General features: G+C 26.4%; 1 protein-coding gene across 4 annotated transcripts in view; it reads right to left on the minus strand.

Annotated features, from left to right (window-relative positions):
- Unc-13-4a (BAI1 associated protein 3) overlaps window positions 1-24,446 on the minus strand; it is a 101,366-nt gene that overhangs the window by 18,325 nt on the left and 58,595 nt on the right. For all 4 annotated transcript variants that reach the window (XR_014438639.1, XM_083097878.1, XM_083097877.1 and 1 more), the window contains exons 4-6: window positions 3,197-3,368; window positions 325-492; window positions 126-192 (exon numbers count right to left, since the gene is read on the minus strand). Coding sequence is in view for 3 of the 4 variants with exons in the window: in XM_083097878.1 (XP_082954004.1) it covers window positions 126-192; window positions 325-492; window positions 3,197-3,368 (407 nt within the window). In the remaining variant the exon portion in view is untranslated. The remainder of the gene's footprint in view (window positions 1-125; window positions 193-324; window positions 493-3,196; window positions 3,369-24,446) is intronic.

Below are 24,446 nucleotides of genomic sequence, written 5' to 3' on the forward strand. Positions count from 1 at the left end.
CAAAGGACTTCCAATTACTTAGACATCGAATTGACAATTAACTTTACACTTCCTGACTGTGTTATTTTTAATCGCTCTTAAAATTCGAAAGGTAATCGTGAAATATCTGAATGGAATGCACTTACCATTGACGTCCTTTGCTTCAAGTCCATCGGCTTCGATTACTACAACGCTTAGCACAACGATAGGTGGCTGTAACGATAAATAAAAGTTTAATTTTATACATGTATTATTGTATCGCCAATAATGGTATTTTAGCAATATATTCTTCGCGATAAGAAACGATACAGCGCTTTCGAGAAGAAAGTCAATAAAGCGGTATACCTTTTCTTCCGAGGCAATATTAAGATATCGCCGATGCTGATCAGAGGGAACTCCGAAAGCTTCCTGAGCGTATCGATATAAATCCTCCTTGTAATGTGCATATTGCCCTGTACTGGCGCCTACTGTATTCGCAATCGTGTAAAGGACTTCTATATACAATTGTTCTATCTGAAAAATATATTAATATCTTTGTAATAATCTTTGTAATAAACAGATAATAAGCTGAGATCGTATGTAATTAATATTTTTATAGGAAAAAATTGATATTTATTAATTGAAACTTAAATATATGTTTTTCTCAAATTTCTATAATACTTAAAATTTATTTTCCATAAATTGTTAAAAAAGTATGTACTAATTATTATTGAAATAATATAAATCATATTAAATAATTTTCGCTCAAAAAAGAAATTTTAACAATTTCAAAGTAAATAGAATTTTTTGTAACAATTAATTTTACATTTTTATTTGCCTAATTTATTTAGAAATTATTTCTCATAGAAAATATATGATACTAATATATATATATATATATATATATATATATATATATATATATATATATATAATATATTGGTACAGATTTTATAATTGTTCCACACAAGCACACACATATATATTCTTAATGTAATATTAATAATAAAATATGCAATACACATATATATTACGCTATATTTATACACACACACACATATATATATGAAACTACTACATTAGTAAAAAGCTGCTTTATTACACAATTATAATTATATATCGTTTTATCGAATAATGCAGTTTGTTCGACAAGACGATAAACACAATGATATTAAGCAATGATATTTATAAGCATCACAATATTATATATAAAAATAATATATAATATATATATATATATATATATATATATATATATATATGAAAAATACCGCGTTGAGATAATTAAATTACGATTTAGAAATCTTTTTTGTCTTGATTAATTGTTTTTGCATTTTTTCTTTTTTTAAAAAAATCTGAAATAATAAAGTTCATTATATGAAGATTATAAACTCGTTTCGTGAAAGATAGAACGTAAAACCTTAAGTTTTTGCAAGTTTATGTCTTTTTCGAAATTGCACAACTTATTCTTTATTATTTTGTTATGATAGTTAGAGTATGTTTACGAGAATTAATAAAAAAATTGATTTTTAAAAGAATTTTATTATAAGAGTAAATATATTTATTATACTAAAATTATATCATTATTTTACATTTCATATGCTTGTCTTCTATTATGAAGACAAGCATAAGTAAGTTTTTTTTTAAGTATTTGATACTTAAAAAAAAAAGCAAAATATAGTTTATGAATAATTAAATAAATTTAATGCTATAGATGAAATATATTCTATTTTATCTATTCGTATCATTTTCTAATACAAAAAATAAAAATAAAAATTTTTCTCTTTTCCTTCTTATTCATAAAGAAACAACATCTAGTTTTTTGCTTATTATTTTTCCTTGAAATTCAATACATCGCAATTTTTACGTTATATCAATAGGAAGAAAAATAAGGATAAAGTTAAAAAATCGAGGATAACAAAACATTGTATCCGCAGAAAGTAGAGATGAAGAGAAAATGATAAACAGAACTTGATTCGAAAAGTTTATTGCAAACTCACAAATCTTCTTGGAAAAATTTAATCATAATATTTTTTTGTTTAAATTTATTTATTTATAAATGTTTTCCTGTTTAAATTTATTTACTTATAAATGCTTTTGGTTTAAATATTCATTTTACTATCGAAAATTTACGAGACAATAGTGTGAAAAATTATATAATATCTATTTGCATCTCATCAGAAAGATAATACGCTTTCACATAAATTTATAAACCTATCATAAATTCAAAAACACATAGATCTATAAATTTAGATTCGTAAAGTCACAAATATGTAGAAAAAATTATATTATGTATTATTATTATTATGTATATATGTTATATTATAAAATTATATTACATATTATATAATATATAATTATATATAATCATATGTTAAAATATTATATATATAATATAATAAAATTTAGAATTTTTAGTACATATTTTGTTTTTTTTGTGTTCAAATCAAAACAGAGGTATACATGTATAAGATTTATTTCCATGACTTTTCAAACATATTTATTAATGCAAAAGTTTGCATATTTATTATTAAATGTTTAATGTTACGTTTCGGTTTGTATAAATTTAAATTTATTATTGTTTCTACTTAAATGTATGCGAATATGTAATATTATTTGAATAACATATTTTCTACCAATTCTGCCGATCACGTAGTTATACGAATCGATAAATATATATGTAACAAGTAAGAAATTGCTTGATTAAATTTGGAATTTTAAATTTCGAAATTCAACATATATACCGAATTGGAATATAAATAGCTTCATATTTCCGCTCGTTATAGTTGATAAATTGAAATGATAAAAATAAGATGTACTTTTATTATGGGCCGTCTATCCATTATTTCGATCGGCGAGCGCCTATGTCTGACAGTGCGGCCGGCTTTATCTACTTAGAATAATACTTCAAACGTAACTATTCGTTCGCATGCGAAGTCCACTGCAACCAGAATGAATACGTGCTAAATGTAACGACGTTGTGCCGCACGCGATTCGATTCGCGATGCAGAGGTGTGGAAAATTATCCCATCTACTTTTTTAATAAGATTGATAAAAAAATGACACAAAATATTTTTAATAACATTCATAAAAAATTCGTTGAAGCGCGGAAGCAATCCTGATCTGCACGAGAAATATCTGGCAACTTAACATGCATTTTTACAACAGGCTAAATAATATTTTATGAAAAATAGTATAAAAGAATATAATTATGTGACAAAGCAGAGACTGTACTGACCTCTTTTTTGCTAAGCCGATACGGATGCGAAGTCGAGATCGGATCTCTGGACGGCGGTGGCGGTTCTTTTGCTCTTGCTTCCACTTCCTGAAGAACAACGAGTCTCCGATTCTCCTGCTTCCAGGACAACGCAGTAAAGCTTTCAAAGAAGGATCCATCTGTCTCTTGGACACTGTGTAATTAAATAATTAAATTTAATATATAATACTAATAATTTTTTGCAAATTATGATGCGGTATAGATTCGTTTGTTACATAACGAAAAGAAAAATTATGTAATAAATACGTGGTAGATATCTCATAATACATAATAAATACTAATAAAGTTTTCGTGATTATTTCTTTTAATTAAATAATTGAATATTAGATTTTATAAGACTTACTATCTATATCAAAATATTTGTGCAAACATTTTGATTGCAGATACATATAAATATCAAATTGATAATAATATATTTTATATTTTAATATTTTAACATTAATAGATTTTAATAATCATATGCACATTTTCGCATCGGTTTATTTATCAATAAACGTGGCCACTTTTGTAAGCAAATTTGAATTTATTATTGATCGATCATATACATACATATTATTTATATACAGGAAAAATTTTCAAATAACAGATGTCAAACCTTTATAATAAAATAAATTTTTAATTCGCACATCTTTACGTTACTGTATACACATTGTGATGTTAGATATATATATGGTTTACCTGTATATGTTTGATAATATAAGCAAATCGAAGAAAACAAGTACATTTTATACTAAATTAATTTGCGTTCGTAAATAAAACTTATTACAGTACTTCACACATCAACTAACGATTTTTCCACCATCGCGTGAGCACCTAGTTTCGCAATCTCGCGAAACTATCAATCGTTTATCAAGATTTTCTCTGCGTTGGCATTTTTAATATGACATATGCACGTTTTAAGTGAAAACGATATTTTTAATCATTACTCGTTTAGTTTTAGTATTTATTTTGTCTAATATTAATTTAAACATTTTCGTATATAAAAAGATGTTTTAGTTAAGTATAAGATTGTAATTTGTAATGACAAGATCTCGGTATAAATTTTTATATTATATATTTATAATTTTTATTTATTATTTGTAATATTTGTATGATATGATAAAATATATATATGTATTACAACGTACATATTAAATAATCTTATAAGTATCGATATGTAAATAATACTTCAAGGAACAAACAAAAAGAATAAGCATGTTGTTTCGGTTACTAAATAGTTATAGTTTTGTCAAAAAATAGTATTTCTCGTTAAAGCATCGATTATTGAAATTAAAATACTCAATTTAAAAAAAACTAGAATTAAAAGATATTGTTAAGTAACTCGAAGAACTCTATAATTATACCAAGATGATAGAGATTTTGATACTTCGATAGGTATCGCAAGAACATATTCTATGCACGATCGCTCAAATTAAACTTGTGATTCACGGAGTGTATTTTGTTGTTAGTTTCTTCTATATACTCTATAGAGCAGATACCAAAACAAAATTTTTCGTAAATATGGTAAAAGTCTTATGGAAAGTCCTTACATGAAAATTCCTCTCATGACATTTTTAAATCTAAATTTTTCGAGATTTTTTATATCTTTCTTTACTCATATAATATATAAAATAATATACAAAATTTATGTTCTTGTTTTATAAACAATGACTTATAAAATGTACATATATTTAGAAAGTTAATAATATATTATTATAGAATTTTATATTATATATATAGATCGTGTTACTTGCCATTTATTTTATTACCTTTTATTGCTTGTTATTAATATAATTATCGTCTCGACAAGTTACGATCACTTCTTCCTCTGACCGAGTTCAAATCACTGGGGATATCGTAATGAGAAATCTTATCTTACACAGAGTTATGTTTCAAAGCAAGAAAACCAGCCATAAAAAAGCGCTCTAGGTATAAAAATTACATCTTATAGAACTTGAATTGTACGCGTCATTTATATAATGCACGACATTAATGAAGCTCCCCCTTTACAGTTTGCATTAATTGTGAATAAAGGTATAATTTTTAAGCGATTTTGATAGTTTAATGACATTTTTATAATTAAAGTGACATTATCGGTCGGATATAGCTTTATCTATTGTCGATTCAATTTTTAATTAAGTAAATTATTCAGTGGCACATTTTTAGATGACTTGCTTCGCGTTGCGGCTTAATTTCAACGTGAAAAAGTGTGCAGTTTTATTTTCCATTTCCGTAATTATTACGACTAGATATAAGGAAGGATTACGTAACTCGTACTAATTTCATCTCGCCAGCTTTATAAAAAATATTCCTCTCAAAGGTTGCACATGCGTGTAATTTAAATCGAAAAGCAAATTTATGTATTAACAGATATTTTTCCGATTTTTACTAATTGGAAGTAATCACAGTAATTCCTCCAATCTGTCTTAGTAAACTTTACATTTATATTATTCAACTTTATATTACTTAACTGACACTAAAAATATTTTTATTTTTTCAGGGTAAGCTATTTTATTTTCATTTTAATTTTTTCACATACATATAATCATACTAATATTATTTGATTCAGGATAAAATTTGATTTCAAACATAAAAATACTTTAATTCTATATTTTCTCTCAACTAAATAAACTTTTGTATATATAATTGATTTCTCTACATAATAAAAATTGAATAATTAATAATTATTTTTGTAAACAATATATTAATACATTCTATTTATTCCACATGAAATTATATTCCTGACAACGAAAGATATTTTATAAAGATTGCGAATGATATGATATTTTATATCATTCGCAATCTTTATAAAATATCTTTCGTTGTCAGGAATATAAGATCGTAGTAAAATGGTGAGCGCGGGATCTAAATCGAGGGTACAAAGGCGTATCACTGAGAAGACGAAGAGGACAATAATGACGTTACCACTGGTTCTTTACGGAAAACCAGTGAGTGCACGTAAAAAGAGCTGTTCACGACGAGAGAGAAAAAGTACTGCAGAGGAACACAACAAGTCATAGGCATCCTCCTAATGGAAACCGAAAGGACATCGACGACATTCCTCTCATTGTCATTCTAACATCGAAAGCACGTTCGCTGCGCTGTGAATTGTAATTCAATCAGTTTCAACTTTTCACCTTTAGACCTTTAGCACTCAATTTTCGAAGCTCACTTTATAAATCAGCACCCTTTAATTAAAAAGCAAGCAACTTTCCTCATATCATTAGATGTCATGATTTTTTCGTAACTTTATTTTTATTTATTATTATGATTTGTTTTTTCTTTCTTTCTTTTTTTCATTTCCAAAAGATATATATATATATATATATATATATATATATATATATATATATATTGTATGTAATAAAATGTAAATTTTTCAATTTCTTTATACTTCCAAGAAAAAATTCTTTAAATCTATAACTCTTCAATTCAGAAATAAAACATATTTAGTATATATATTTTTATATATTTAATAAAACATATTTAGTATATATATTTTTATATATTTATTATTTTATATTATTATATTATTATATTTTCTACATTCATATAATTTAATATTTATAATTTTATTATATTATCCATATCCATGTAATTATATCTTTTTCCCCTAAAAACTTATTAATATTGATGATAAAATATCTTACAATTAGTCAATAAAATATTGACTCGCTTTTGTGTTGTTGTTTTTTTGTTTTATTATCGAAATAAGTTCGCACGCGCAATCATGTAATTAAATTTTCCGTGTCACATAATATTTTCAAGGCTGATATAATGCATTTGATTACTTGTAATTTGTTTAATTGTTATTTAATGACTTCTTCGCAGCGTGCTGCAAAGTTACTTTAGTTCCCTGCTGGTTTTCTTAAGATTAACCGTGCGGCGATAAGCGGAGGTGAAACCAAGCGATAAGATTCTTACTGAGCGATAAATTTAAAACAGATCGCACGAACGCTTCTGTACGTTATTGTTGTCACAATTTGTTGGCCTTAAAAAAGTAACTATAATAGTTTCTCCCTGACAATTTTTTTAAATTTGTCAATTATATAAATTACATACAATTTTGTAAATTTATATATAACAAAGACCTTTTAAAAGCTGAATTATTTTTTTTTATGATTAGTCGTGAAGACGATTATTTAATATAATGCTAGCAATTAATAAATTGATGTAATATACTTAAATTTCAGCAAATTTTCATCAAGTAAATTAATGTTATATATATATATATATATATATATATATATATATATATATGATTCATGAAAAGTATAAATACAGTAATTTTTTAATTTATAAAAATGATTTTAACTATATGCCATTTAAAATATACTTTATAAATTATCATTTAGTTCATTTTCAGTTTGCTTTATTTATGCAATATATTTGTTTACAATACACATATGTGTAAAAATATATTTATTATGATAAAAGCAAATCAGTAAAAATATTAGTTTCAAAATTGTATATTCTTTTATTTTAGCATCTCTATGCTAAATATAAATTTTCTAAATAAATCCGTACGAAAACAGTACTTTTTTTGTTGCATAAAGCATTAAAATAGTTTGTTTAGAAAACATCTTCCTGAAACTCGTTCGTAAGAATACATGCTTATTTTACGCTCTCTTAAAACCTCGAAATCGTACATTTGTGCGCGAAGTATGTTATTCTTGGATAGCTTCATTGTTGGTTCTTTCTTTTATTTTCAGAGCGTATTGTCTCCTTTCTCGAGAGATCAAGATGTTCGAGTTGTTCCATAGGAACAATGACTAGTTAGTCATTGGACAGAAAATGCGTCATCAGTGTATATCTTGGTTGTATCATATTTGTCTCTTAATTACAGAAAATTGTATGCAAAAATAAATAATAAACAAGCTTGTATAAATCATTTTAAAGTGAAAAAACCATCTGCTTAAACGAAGGATAATTATTAACTACTCATCCTGTTTTTTTTCTCATTAAGAATTTATATAATAGAGTCTATTTCGTTGAAATACATTGCAAAATTTTCAGATCTTATTATGGACTCACAGTTCTTATAATCTATAAATTTAAAATTTCATGGATTTGTAAGATTATAAAATTTTTTTTCATTATAGATATTTATCAAACTTATATATATTGCGATACACTTTTAATAAAATAATTATTTTAATAGAATTTTCATTTACAAAAAGTTTTCACATTTCTGAATTATATAATATATAATTCATGCATTTAATTTTTATATTTCTGAAATTATATATAATCAACTTTCAGATTAATTTATGTATGTTGTGCCTTGATTCGACAATAATTTTAACTATTTGATGTAACTCTAATTTAAAAAAAAATTATAATTTTTTAAATTCAATTTTACTTGTTTAAGAATGTGTTTAGAATTGTGTTCAGAATTTGAATGTTTAAGAATTTCGTTAATATTATAATTATAATTTTATATATTATAAAAAGCTTATATAAATAAAATAAATAAAATAAAATATATATATGTATATATATATATATATATATATATATATATATATATATGAAATATTAAATATACTTGTATTCCAAGACAACGAAGATGATAATTTCGGCTTGAATTCTCAGGTGTACGATGTTCCCTAGATTGTTATAGAATTTAATTTAGAATTTAATAGTCAGAAGTAAAATAGATTAAATGGAATGTGTCGCCAACGCAATGTATACAATTTTTTATATCTCTGAGACAGTCTTGACCTTGTCCGTGCCAAGTCGAATCCACTGATGAGAGAGGAAATAAGTGGGCATACGTCCTCGTTACGGTGGACGATCAGCCTTGATATCGTATTTCAGGAGCGCACCTCTTCGTCCAGCTTGTTAAGCGCGCCCCACTGCGCTAATTTATACAAAGCGGCAGAGCCGTATATTCCGACGGAATACGGTATTAATAAACAGCTCTTGCGCATATCTCGGGAGGTCATCGGGGGAGGTTTTAAGCTGCTGACGTGTATATGTGTCTTTAGCCGTGGATGACGTTTCTCGATATCGTAGGCGGCTAAAACGGATTTAATTCTGCTCTTTATCCCTTTCGTCCTTCAAATTAGCTTTCGGCGATCATGGCACATCGAAGCTATGGTCTAATAATACTTTAGAAGGATCAGGAAATTGAGTACGCACGATAAGAACTAAATGTTGGATTGAGCAAATTAACTCTAATTTGTGAAAATATTTATAAAAGAATAGAGTAAAGAGAAGAGAACTCATGATTGCCGCAATAAAGGAGAGTAAATACGAAACTAATATGTGTATTCTGACTAGGATTGTTGCGTGCTTTGTTTTTGCGAGAAGAAAAAACAATTTTCGCTGTTTGAAAAATAAATGTAGAGCAAAATGGATATAATGGATAAAAAAAATTAACCAGAGCAAAACGATGATGGTCGGAGGACCTTTTGTGAAGCAATTAGTAGTTCACGGGAAACAAATTACTTTCTCAACGAAACAATTCTCCCAACAGTAAAATGTTACAACCACGCATTCCTGCGAATTGTTACACAATAATTATTTCTTCATAATAGTGCTGTCTACAATTCACGGATTATTGAAAAAAAATATTGTTGACGTATCATATTAACGTCTATCGAGGTCATTTTGAAATAAAAAAGCATACATTGGATTCTTCTCTTGCACGTAAACAATAAAAAAAATTATAGAAAATTGTACAAGGCAAGTAGAAATATAAGTGGAACGAGCGAGATTTTTCATCTCTACTTGATTACGCAACATTTGCATTTTACGAGAAACAAGTGAAACAGATTTATTTCTGTTCTCTTACATAGCATCCACATTTATGTTACTTTGAATTTATATAGATATTTTATATTTTATATCATTTTTTATTATATACACACTTTTATAATATTTTCATAACGTTAATAAAGCTTTAATAAAATATTAGTGGAAAGAAATGTTTAACAATATGTGCATTATTTTAAACGAACTCTCATTAATATTTTCTAGAATTTTTTCATCGAATTCTCTTTCAAGATCAAATTAAGTCAGTGGTAGCGACAAGTGTTAGGTAGCCGATATTCCGTTCCTTTGAATGGCACTTTTCCTTTAATTCAAAATCTTTTATGGAATCTCTCTTAAGACGCAGATCATTATCGAGATATTCACGAAGGAATCTTTCTCAAGAGAAAAAAGCATATATTGTGATTAAGATTAAAAGCTGCTAGGATTCACCTATCGCAGTCATATTGAAATTGTAGTATCTAAATTATAAAGCAGTATGTGATATATTTTTTATTTCAACATTGTATATGTATAAAGTCTTTCAAGATTTTTTTTAACTTCTATAATACTCTTTACTCCCTCTAATTTTTTAATAATATTATTGCTATTATTTTTATATGATAAATAACATTAATAAAAAATATATAATTATATATATGTAAAATAATTATAAATTCGTATTACGTGTGAAAGAAAGAACAACGTACAAAGAGAAATAAATATAAATATCTTAAAACATTGTTAAAATGTGTTTTTATGATATTTATAATTTAACAAGTGAATTAAAGAGAGAAAGAGATAAAGAAAGAAAAAAAGAAAGAAAGAAAGAAGGGAGAAAGGGAGAAAGAGAAAGAGAAAGAAAGTGAAAAAAGAATTTTAATTTAATAATAGAATCTATTTTCTAGAAACAATATATTGGATTTGAAAAGCTGATTTATGTGAATAATTAATAAAAGCTAAACAATTTTTTCTTCGGTAAGGAAAGAGAAGAAAGATAAAATAGATGATTTCATACTGTAGCTTGCCCTCTTTTGTTTTTTCAGCAAATGCATTCCTATCATCCAACACTACATGGTTTTTCTGAATTCTATTAATAATTTACTCTGCGACACCTGTTCTTACTCAAAGATAGAGCTTTTAACTTCTTTCTCTTCAACCATATATTTTATATATATATATTTCTCTTCGTTGTTAGTCCGGTTGCCCTTTTACTTGTCCTGTTTTCCCGCCCCCTTTCGATTGATCGATTTAATATCCGTCCTTGCACCTGCCCGTATTTTCTCCCTGCACGAATCCCAATTTTCCACCCTTCACTCGGCCCCGAAGGAAAAAAAAGACAAGAAATTTCACGCAGCCGCGACGAGCTTACCCTCGTTGAGATATTAAAAGTATCTTGGGGGACCTCGATCGTTTCACCTGGACGACTTCTGGGAATCAAGGCAAGCTGCCGTGTCGAAACTTCGCAAGCGACCTTTTATCGAGCCTAACTACTTATTCTACTATAGAATTCTTATCATGAAAGGAGATTAATATTTCTCCGGTGGCACAATAAAAATAAAACTTATTTTCTCGGCAAAATCTCATATACGACTGTCAAAGTAACGTAGATGTTACCTCGAAAAATTAGAAATGTTGTCACAAACATTGCAAGATTATTTATCATAAAGTTACTTTGTATTCATAAAAATAGAAATAAAAAATTCTAAGTGTTTCAAAGAAACGATAAAATAAAAAATTTACTATATCTATATTTTAAAATCTAGAATAATTTGAAAATATTTACATTCAAATATTTTATAATTTCAAGATTATTTATGAATGGAAGGAGATAACCTGTTACGATAACAATACATGATACCTTTCAAAGTATCTTTTAAAGTATACGTAGAAATGTTAAATTATTCGATAGAATTTGGGATAGAATTAGAAATCATATGTTTTTAAAGTATTTAAAACATCTTATTTTCATCTGAAAAAAATAGCAAAGGATCTGCTTTTTTCACAATTAAAATATCTGCTCACAAACCTCCTTTAAAAAAAATCCACACGAAGCAGATAATCCATCGTAATATTGTCGATAAAGGACTTTTTTGACAGGATCTTATCTTGAAAATGGAAATATTCATTGAAGATATAAAGGGACTCCCGTGCGAGAGATCGAAGGGTCACGTTCGTCTAATGTCATCTTTCATATAAGTCCTTTTATCTCAAGTGCCGGACGTGTTGCCATATATTTCTTAAGACTGCTTTCGTCCACCTACCATTACTTCCATTAAGGTAACTACATTTTCGATACCATCTCTGCGGGGGATAACTGCTGGTGGTCGACATCAATCAGAGCGCTATGTATATCATGCTGATGAACAATGTACGGCATCATATCGATGCTGGTTATTCGCACCCCACAGTGAAAGCCATACGGTCAACCGTTCACACAACTTCTCATTTATTTGTAAAATATATATCAGAATGATATATATATATATATATATATATATATATATATGTATATATCACGTCCATTTTTTTCACACACTGTTGATAACTTGAACTAACTTATTTTCTGCTCATTGTACACGGCAAAAGATATTTGCGTATAATAGCATTTTTCTCTATTTGATTCTTTCAACAAATAAAATATTAACACGATAAGTTTTTAAATTAAACCCTATGTACAATTATGGAAAATAAATATAAATATAAAAATATGTATAAAATAATAACAATAAAAAAATTAATACACAAAAAATTGAGGAAAAATTGCGTATGAAAAGTTTCTTGTTGCAGATAATAAAAAAAAAGAAAAAAAAAGAAAAAGATTATTACAGACAATAAAAAAATAGAAAAAATAGAAAATGTTTTAAATAATCTATATAGATATTACTCTTTTTTTTGTGTGTGCTTAAAATATGTTTGAAAATCGCCTGTCTTACGTAACTTACATCTTATTATACTTTAATATATGTATAATACTGACAATATCGTGAAGATCAAAGAGGAAAAAACTTTCATTTCATTCTTTTCAATAACACACATACTATACATATATGTATGTATGTAATTGAAAAGAATGAAATATGCGTATGTTTGATCTGATAATACAACACTTCCAGAAGTGTTTTGCGGATTTGTGAGGCGCGAAAAAATTATGCTTTGCTGTTCTCGAAAATGATTTAAGAAATTCTTGCTATCGTATTTTGTAAATGGGATTCTACAAAATTAATTTACAGAAGCAATTGGCTATCCTTTATTGGTACACTAAAACGGTTCATCCTATTTTTCTCAACAAAACGTGTAGTCGTAAAAGGAATTGTTTTTTGTTATTCATTAAAGTATCGCTTCGATGTGACGTTTTATTTCTATCTCGTTGGTTGTTATTTCTACTTTACAATATCTACTACGGAAATTGATGCAATGAAGCAGCGCATAATGGTATTAAAATCTTATTAAAGTAAAGTCTGACAAAATAGAGAAAAATGAAGAACAATTAGATCTTAACGTAAAAATTATTCATTGATTCACACTTCCTCTATTTCACTTGTTTTAATATATTTTATATATATTATTATTTTTATTATTATGTAATATTATTTTTAATATTATTAAAAAAATATGTACTTACTTTTATACTTTATCATTACTAGCTTCTTTTAATCAAATTCTAAATTTACTCCGTTGTTGTTTTATATTAATATAATACAGATGGACATATCATAATAATTATCTAATAAGTATTTTTTAATATTATAGACTATTAATATTATAGAATACGACTAAAACGATAAGTGTAGTGATTTCTTGCATATTTAATTCTATTTTTAAGCTCGCTGATTAAAATATATTAATCAATAGCTACATTTTTTTGAAAGATATTTAAAATATAGATTTGTAAAATATAAACTCCTTTAATTTCAGTTTATTTATTGAAATCTATGGATTTCACACAAAAAAATAATACGTATTCGCCTGATAAATATGATAAATGTATTTGTCGAATTAGAAATAAATTAGAGATAAAAGAATGGAAATCACTGCATCACGATAAAATTTTACAGTTATTATATGTAAAGTCAATTATATAAAGTCGAATAAAAGGATTATCTATAAGATAAAAAATTGTCATTTAATAACGACATTGACATTACAATTATTAAGAAAACCTTACGAGTCACGACTAAAACTTGCTGGCAAAAGACTCCACGTGTAACGCAATAGCCGTAAAGCAGGATGCTATAAAGAATCATATAGGCGGATGCTGCTCTTTCCTTTCCGATATTTTCCTAACACACGGCCGCTTTTATGTTCTGTGAACGCGACACTTGTTGGCTCTCCTTTGCACAGGATCGTACTCGAAATGCTAAATTTACACAATCTTGTATAACGCAAGTAATGTACTAACAATAAGGGACAAGAGAAATTGCACTGCGCTTGTTAATTGACTATAAATAAAGTGAGATATAAATGTGACTATTAAAGAGACGTTATTAAAGGTTTTTAAATTGAATATTATAACACGTGTGTTATAAAATGAAAATGTAAAAATATAATTAATTTGTAAAAATTTATAAATATTAAAAAAATAATAATAATAATAAATATTAAAATTTACGCAGTGTATAAAATAAGAAAAAATATATTTATTAAAAATGTGTATACACGTTATAAATTTTTTCAGTTTTTTCAAATAGTTATAATTTACATTCTATCAGAATAATATCTCACGAGTTAGTTTCGGGCGAGTTATCGTCCGTTGGTGAAAGTAATATATCGCAATTTCTCTCAAAAGAGATAATAATTAATGATATTAAGATAATTATGTATTTTAAGCTATATAATTTTTATTTAACAGCAGTGACGAAAAAACTCATGATATACAAAACGTTTACTTTTCAGGAAAATTTAATAAATAAGTGTATAATATAAAAATTTATTACGGATATTATATAAGAGTTTATTATATGAGTATTTTTTTATTATAGAGATATTTTATAGATATTTTATGTTAAAATAACAACATGTATTGATATTATTGATCAATTTTTTTATATAAATAATAAATAATTATGAAGATATTTAGAGAAAAGTAGAATTTGTTTCATTTGCAAAATTCACAACACTAAATATGTAAAAAACTAATGATATCTTTTATATGAGATATATAATATTATTAATTTACATTTTTTACTCTTTTACTTTACATATTTACAATGCATACACTAACTGTGTATTTTTGATATAAAAATCTCTTTTAAATTTTTTTGACATGAAATAAAGGAAGAAAGAATTTTTATCTCTGAAAACATTAAAATTTTCAATATTTAGGTAATCCCCATATATATTTTAAAATTAGGATGAGATGTAATTTTCGATTTCTCGACATAAATATCAAATTTCTGCATTTTTTTCTTTAGATATTTGAGATTTATAATTTTTGAAATATTTTATAACAATCAATATTATAAATACATAAAATAATGTACTCAACATTAATAAAGCATTCTTCACTAACAACAGCCCGATTTAAAAATTCTATAAATTCAAAAAAATTTAACTAATATGAATATTTATTCGTAGCAATTATCTTGAATTTAACCGCAATCCATGTTGGCTTGTATTATTAAAATATTTTTTGTCTCTTTAGAATGCTTTTTATTGAAAAATCATGAAAAGCGATGAGTCTCGATATCTTGTAGTTTTAATTGGCCGGTTAAGAAATTAATGTAGAATAAATTAGTATTTTCGCTGAAATGTTTCTTAAGCAATTCGATTCGCTCAGTTAAAATTCTTACTTGATGTAAAATGAGATCAGCTAACCTTGCTAGGATTCGCCCCATAATTCGCTTCAGTGAGATCAGAGCAAAAGCTTTTGTGAGTAGTAAATATTCTATAGTAATTGCCAAAAAGTAAAATAATGCATGGCCGTCGTAATAATCTTTAATGTATAGTAAGTCTGTAATTTTCTTACCAAACCTTATATTGCATGAACCAACATTAACTTTTTATAGAAAAATATATCATAAATATATTGTGTATATATGTATATATATTTCACCAGAAAGTTATTACTATCGAGATAAACTAATCACAAGAATATGCTATTTATATAAATGCAGGATTGTGTGTCAAATGCTATCATATCAAATTCAAATTATTTTATTACACTGTTTGATAGTTTCGGAGCTACTAACAAAAAATTTTATAAAGAAATATATATTCGGCTAAAATAAAACGTCTTGCTTTATTATTCTAAATAAAATAAAAAAGAATATTAATTTATGTTTAAAATATGATAAATATGTTTTTAATGTAAAATAACATTAAAATGTATGAGCTTTATTTTAAATTAATAGAACAACGTTAATTTTTTAAGATAATTTGTAAGATTTAATTGGTTAAAAATTTCTTTTTTCTTCATCATTAATAACATAAAAATTTAAAACAATATTAATATATTGACTGCCATCTTTATTATATGTGTATGTGTGTAAGAAAGCTATTATTCTTTTTAATGCAAAAAATATCGTCTTGTTCACTACATGCATTTATTAAATGCAAACATTTTATATAAACGTGTATATATTTAAGGAAATCTTTACTTTTATAACAATTTGTAAATATTAGTTGTCAATTTGTTGCATTTAGGATCGTTGCAATGCTTCTTGACAATCTCGAGGACCCTTCATCGGCACGCTGCTAACAATGCAGTTTCCAACACTAATCGCCAATAACAACGGTTCTATCCCTGAAGAGCCTTTTAACAACAACAATCTAATGACCCTTGAACTTTGGTCAAGTTGTAGAAAGCGTTAGGATTAGAGAAAAATTAAAATTGCTATAATTCTGCTAGTGACACATTTTAATTTTACATATTACGGATATACAATACAAAAAAAGCTAGAATATTCCTTGTATTTTTTTAAGCCATTCAGTACTTTATTATATATTAAATTGCACTTAAAAAAAAAACATTTAAGGAAACCAGATAAATATTAAGTCGATGATATATCGAGTTTCTGGTCGATGATTATATCATATAATTCTTTCTAAAATAAATGTATTGACATAGTGTTCAATTTATATTTTCATATCCATCTTAATTTGAACAAAAATATATAAGAACTACTCGAAATGACCCATATATCTGATAAAACAACCATCTGGGAAGGCAAGGAAGTTTGAGTTTATCCTGTTTTCGAGGACCGTAATGTTCCATTTTATGAACAGAATGGATTTCCGTATAAGATGCTTTTTGTTAAAATTTTATCGAGCTTTATGAGCGTTTTCTGTCTACATAAGGCACCACGGGAAATCGCTGTATAAACGATAAATGCATCCCGTAAATCCCGTCAAAATACGGGAGTCGATTTAAAAGTCTTTTTAAAAAGTTTTTTTTTATTACGTCATTGCTGACCGTGCTACGAAGTTAATTCGCCGTTTCGAAGTTGCAATGGCTATTTTCAACGGTCATCCTCATGCGTCTGTTATGGACTACCACTTCCGGGTATTTTCTACTTTTACGAACATCCGCCGGTTATTTGCTGTTTTACGTCCCGTTTGTAATTTCATTTTTCCTGCTATTTTGCCTCTCTCTTTCCATTTACCCTGCCTTACATGACGTAAATTAAAGAGCGACGTTCATATAAATGATTATCGATTGGAAATTATGGTGTAGAAAATGTGGCGGCGAGTCCATTAAGAGCTTCAACGCACGTTAGCATATAAAATAGCTTTCTCTTGTAATAGCTCAAAGTATTTACTGATGATATTCGATAATTTAAGATAGTAATAATATTGAAAATTTTAACATAAAAATATATGATAAAATAATCAAAAAATTTAATGCAAATAGAAACTTCAATAATTTATAATAAATATTTATAAATATTTAATTTTTATACCATTTTTAAAATTTAACGGATAAAATTTAAAAAATCTAAAAATACTGAAAGTAAAAAACATGAAAATTAAATATTTGTGGAAATAAATATTTTAAGAATTAAATATTCAAATAACAAATCTTACAGATATAAAATATTTAATGAATCTATATAAAACTAAATCGAGATTTTCTCTACGATATCTTTCTATTATCAAACAAGAAATCTTCGAAGACTCTTTGAGCTTATAATGGATGTTCTTAAAAGACAAAGGAAGATGCTGTGTGAAACTTTTAATATATAAACACGTTCAATCCATATTCGTTTTCATTTTCCATAGACTTTCGGCGATTTACGAGAGCAGTCTAATGTAATAATGACTTCAATATAGTATGTCGATAGGCGTTTCTTCAGCTTGTCGTAAATCTTCATTAACTGCAAAGTTTAACTTTTCCAGAGTAAGTACAGTTTGCAACGCAATTTTCTTGCGCAATCATCTGAGATGTACATGTATCTAACTCGGAAAAGACTTATGAAACAATATTCTTTGCATTTTTTTAAATACTTTCATTACTTGTTCTGGGCTTTTTTATTGCTTACTATTATATTATTAATATATTCAGTTATATTTAAGTTAGCATTTTTCGCTTTTATTGTATTAATAATTTTGATATTCAAGATTCCTAAATTAAAAAAATTTATTTTTAAAAAATTTATCTGTGTATGTTAGTTATTTTTAATATAAAATTATTCAAGATAAATAGAGATACTGATGAAACATATTGGAAAATGAAATTAAATATTTATTCAATTAATGAGAGATATTGACAATGAGTTTCGACTAAAGTGATAGAATAAAATATATAATAATTTCCAGAACTTTGCTTAAAATTTAAGAAAGTAAATAGACGAATGACTGCAAACTGGCGGCAATATATTGCATCTAAAGTCGCACCATGTTGTGGCCCTAATTGCAAATTAGACAAGCCGATATTGCCTTGGCAGGTCGCTAGCTTCAAGCTATTAAAATGCCATTTTAAAACAAAGTTCACAATCATGAAAAAAATCTATATTAATGAACAATAAAGTAAATTTATTAAAAATGCTTTCTTGAGAATCTCTAGCCATACAAATATTTTGAAATAAAATACATGTGTCATGAATTGACTTGTGCTGCCTATTTTGACAATACATCTTTAACAGTAATATAGTTTCTGCAAAATAGAAAGACAAGAGAGACCTGGATAGTAAAGACAGATGTGAAATAAAGTTAGGGAAATGCAGTCATACAAGTCTCTATGTTTGTATATGACACGATATGACATTTTGTCCCAACATACACAAGGGAAAAATACATATGTAAATACATTTCTTCCATAGATGGTCTTTTGTTGCGCATTTACATTCGTTTTAGAATAAGTTATTATATTTATAATATGTTTGCTTGTATTCGATATAATTATTAATAACCATTTCTTGCAATAGAAGAAAAAAAAATATCTTTTTTATATAATTCTTACTGCGAATTTAACAAAGTAATAATATATGTCATATTATCAATATTGATATCAAAAGGTATAATGAACAATTTGCGGTATAATGAGATCACGATTCGCTCGTTATAACGTTTAACAGTATTTAATTACTCTGATTATATTTACATATTGTCCAAAATTGGCTTCAATGTGCGTTAATTTGCCATAAATGATTTCTCTATTAATTGACGACAAAAGAGCACTTTACACGACCAACGCATGTTAATGTTTAACTCTGTTACTATTATGAAAATAAAATATATATCTATAAATATATATCCATAAAAATAAATATCCATAAATATATATCCATAAAATATATATCCTTAAACATCTTAATATGCTTTTTTTTGTATTGAAAATGTATTTTGCATAGATTTTAAAATATATATATATTTAAAAAAAATTACACGTTTTTCTCTATTTTTTAAAAATATGTAAAATGTTAAAAAGAAATTTTTAAACATTAATATATATAGACAAGTATAACTGATACATGTAGTGTAACGTCAATTGTAATATTAAACTGACTGAACAGTTGATACAAGAAATTGTCGATTAAACAAAAGGTATGTTGTATCAATTTACGTGCACCTGTGTTCTCGAATGGATCGATAAACACGCGCTCGAGCACAATTAGATAAGGTTCGATTTCTCGTAGAGATGTTTACAAGCTTGTTTACGATCGAGTAACGGATAGAAAACAGATAACTATTGGCTTACATCTTTATCTGCAAAAAACACTAACATATATTGCTACATCCGTGTGTAAATTTACAATATTTATTTATTTCTCAAAATTCTAACGCTATCGAAGGATTCTTCTAACGCGAAAAGCTTTGTTCGAAACAACATAATTAAAATTTGTTTATAGAATAAACTTTTATAATTAATTTTTCTGAGTGCTTTTTTACATCGTATGCTAAAAAAATATACGTTCATTTAATTTCAAATGGTTTATCTCTAAATAATACAAAAATTTAAAAAATCTGAAAGATGTTTGCAAAATTTCTGAAAAATTAGAATATCTATTAAAAAATGCTGTTTAGGTATTTTTTGTATTGAGCAAAAAGAATAAAAATTTATTAAAATTTTAGGAATATTTTTTATGTAACAAAAAAAAATTAAATAATAAATTGCGATGAAATGAAAAATATATCTTATATAAATATTTTATAAATAATTTATATGGACTCCAACAAAAAATGTTCTAAAATTGAAGAATTTTTTCTAAAGTCTCTTCCATTTAATTTGCATCAATCCGGATTCCATAAAAAAAGTTAATAAGTGAGCAGCTTTATTTTCCGTGATCTCTCTTGAGGAAAAGCTAGACAAACGTCACAAAGAACGACGTTCTCTGCAATAAGCAAATTTATTTTTCCCTGAACGCACATTTCGTTGTAACGTATCACAATGATATAATCATTGGAGAAAAATATTCTAATTCGTGCAATCTTATACGTTTTATTTAAATTCGCTTAAACTCATCTGTTACTATTTCTCGTTATTTATTTTCAGATATTTTTCAAGTGTGCAAAAAATCTAATAAATCTAGTTCTGTTGTACAGAAATTTTGCAAGTTAACAAACCTACTAATGATATTTGTGATTGAAAGTAGAACATTCGAGAATCTAAGAAAGTTTAAATATTTAACAAGATACCCTCTTCCTCGCGATTTAGTACTATTAAGATATAAAAATTTGATTCATACAATATAATATACGAAAATTGAGAATATCATAAATATTTGAAAACGCAAGGTATATAATAAATTAATATACAATATGTAAATATAAAGTCATAAATTTGAATTATATCCTCTCAGATATAGAAAATTTTTAGCTAACTATGACATATATAAAATTTAGCTAATTGCAACATATAGATATAATTATTATATAATCGATTGGTATTTATAATGTTATAATAAAAAATAAAATTATAAATCTGTGTTAGGGGTTTATATCAAACATTTATTATATAATACTTTTATTTGATATTTCTCTTATTAAGATTTTTTCAACATAACATTTTAAAGAAATTTCAATTTTCAGATTGCATTCTCGTTATGAAATATAGTGCGCAATAAATGTCGGATATAAACTTATTATGAATATAACGGAGAATAAGGATTCAACAGTTTAAGAAAACAAAATTAATGAAGGACGATATATGAATGCAGTAGAGATTACTTCTTGCATACAAAATGAGATACGAAGTATATTGGTCGGTCGTCAAGAACTAAATCACGGATTAAATCCTTGTTAAAGGGAGATCAAATGCAAGTGTCGTGAGATATAACAAGCTGCTACTGACGCATATTTGTGAGACATCTTACGTTATATATATATATATATATATATATATATATATATATATATATATATATACATAAAACATAATCTCTTATACTTCTATATTTCGATGGAAAATTTTATGAGTAAATACGAAACGAAATAATGTTATGTCGCCAAAGCAGTACGAAAGTCGTCTTTCATTACAAAATAATGCACTTTCTATTGTTTATTTCTTTTCTTCAAGCGGATTTCTCATCAGCGTCATCAGCTCTGATTAAATTACACCTGCTGTGTTTAACTTCATTTACCAGTCTCAAGTAAGTTGTCTCACCAGGGGACACGTCATTTTATCTCAGAGGACAAGCGATCTTTTATTAAGAATAAGCTAGGGATGATTAGATTTCGATTCAGTCTATTGTTGCTGTTTAATTATTGTTAGTATTCTTAGTATACAGTAAATTTACATGTCAAAGTATACTATTAATTTTTGTTTTGTTTAATTTGAATTATTGTCGGTTTCCGTTTTTGCAAGTCTAAAAAAATGTTGTGACGTATCGATATCAAGAATATCACATTCCCGTATGGAATAAGCGTTTTGGAATTCGGTGAACGGCGAATAGGTTTTGTTGATCTGAAGTCAGTTTCGTGGGATCCCGGGTTTCGAGAACGCGCTTGTACAAAGGATGTCATGCTGGAAGAGTAGCAGCCTTTGATTACGGCGGCTTCTACCGACCCCACGAGCGAATTGAGGTCACCGAATGGCCAGACCTCGATATATCCTTTCCCTTTGACGAAAGGGGATGGTTCTCGAATTCGGGACAAATGACAGGTTCTTTTCACCGGTTGCTTTGAAAATCGCTGCAATTTTTACAGTGCACACGATAAAAAGTCATTTCTATGTTGTCGCATCATCTAAAAAAATATTTATTCAAACTGATAAACTAAAATTTTTTATTCAAGTTTTATGACTTTATATGTGTATGTGTTCTCATAGTTTTAATTATTCACCATGCAAACAAATAGAATTTTATATATGAGGAACTTCGTAAAAAATAAGAGATTATTCATATCAATTAAATTTGACAAAATAAAAGTGAGATCACGAAAGCACAAAGTCTTACTAGAAAACGGATTGTTTAAAAACTAAATAAAGTCAGGGAATTATCGAAAGATTTCTTTACGATGATTTTAATCTCAATATTCCATTACAATATTTTGCGATGCAATCATATGAATATTAATCATATAGGTTTTTTGCATTGAACGACGATAATGGTAATCTTGTTTTACTTACGTTATTTACACAAAATTCTATAATACATTATAGCTAGGAATTATGTTAAATCCTATTACATGGTAAATCTAATAAATCGTGATTAAAAGCAGATATGTCGGATTTAGGAAAATATGCCATCTCCACAAATCATATTTACAGTAGCTATCTATATTTTTGAATTAATCAAAATAATTAAAATAATATTTATAAAGAAATAAATCTCTAATTTATGTGTACGTATAATATATACATGTTTTTATATACATTTTATCACATTAAACATTTTGATACTTTTCACAGATTGAAATATTAAATATGTACTAAATAAACTGAACAATAGTTCGTCAATGTATTATTTCTGTGAGAAAATAATTATTAGACTATTTTACTAACTATATTTAATGCAAATAATAATTTAATTAAAGATAAATAATTCTTTTGACTATAATTATAACAAACACATTTGTAATAAAGGAATTTTTTTTAAGTATCATGAATCCATGTTCTCTATGTATTAAATGCTACGTAGTCATGAGTTTTCATCTCAGTGAGATTTGTGTGAATAAATCAATTCGTGCAGCATTTTGCCGCATGCGGATATATCTCGAGAAAATATGGTACGTGATAAACGCGCACACAGCGGAGATTCGCAATAAGAGAGTGCAAGCTACGTCAACTTTATGCGCTTTTGTAGTAGAAAAGAGAGTAGAAAAGAGAGAAGTTTGTTGTGTATAAAGTTCAAAGGACAACGAGTTAAGATGTTTATTATTCCTGTACTTATTCTTATTCAAAAGCAATAAACTTTGTACATAAAATTCTGCGGGAAAATAAAATATGATGAAGGAAGGAGAATAAGAAAATATTTTATTCGTGTAATAGTTGTTGATTGTTCATCCGAATGAGATATATCACATTGTTAAAATTCATGAATAATATATTTTACACAATAAAGCACAAAGTAAATCTCCGTTCTCCCCCCCTCTTCGAGAGTTTTCTCATAAAATTTAAAGTAAAATGGTTTTGTAAAATAAATTTTTAATTTTGTTTTAATTAAAAATTTTTTATAATATTTAATAAATGTAAATTTGAATTTATGCGGGATAATAAGATTTAATAAATATATAAAGAGAAAAAAAATGAAAAAAAAATTATATAGAATATATTATATTTTAAAGAAAGATAACGTTGTTTACTTACTCTTGAAAAATACATAAAATAAAGATTAATTTTGGTATTAAGACTTTTTTTATATTATCTTTTTTTTCTATTACTATTTTTTCATGTATTTTTATTAAGCATTTAGTATCTAAACCTAACATTATTGTTTATTATTTTTACTCCCGACTGCCAACCTACGGTTGTTGCATAATAATATTAATCAAGCAACTATTGACTTACAGAGATTACAATGAAAATCTAGTCATTATGTTGATTGCATCTATTTGTAATTCCAATATAATTTGTAAATTTCTGGAGTTTCCTAATTTT

Source organism: Camponotus vicinus, unplaced genomic scaffold (genome assembly GCF_025532165.1).
Source record: "Camponotus vicinus isolate PSW18456_S1 unplaced genomic scaffold, iyCamVici1.0 SCAF_4, whole genome shotgun sequence".
In the NCBI taxonomy this organism is placed as follows: Eukaryota; Metazoa; Arthropoda; class Insecta; order Hymenoptera; family Formicidae; genus Camponotus; species Camponotus vicinus.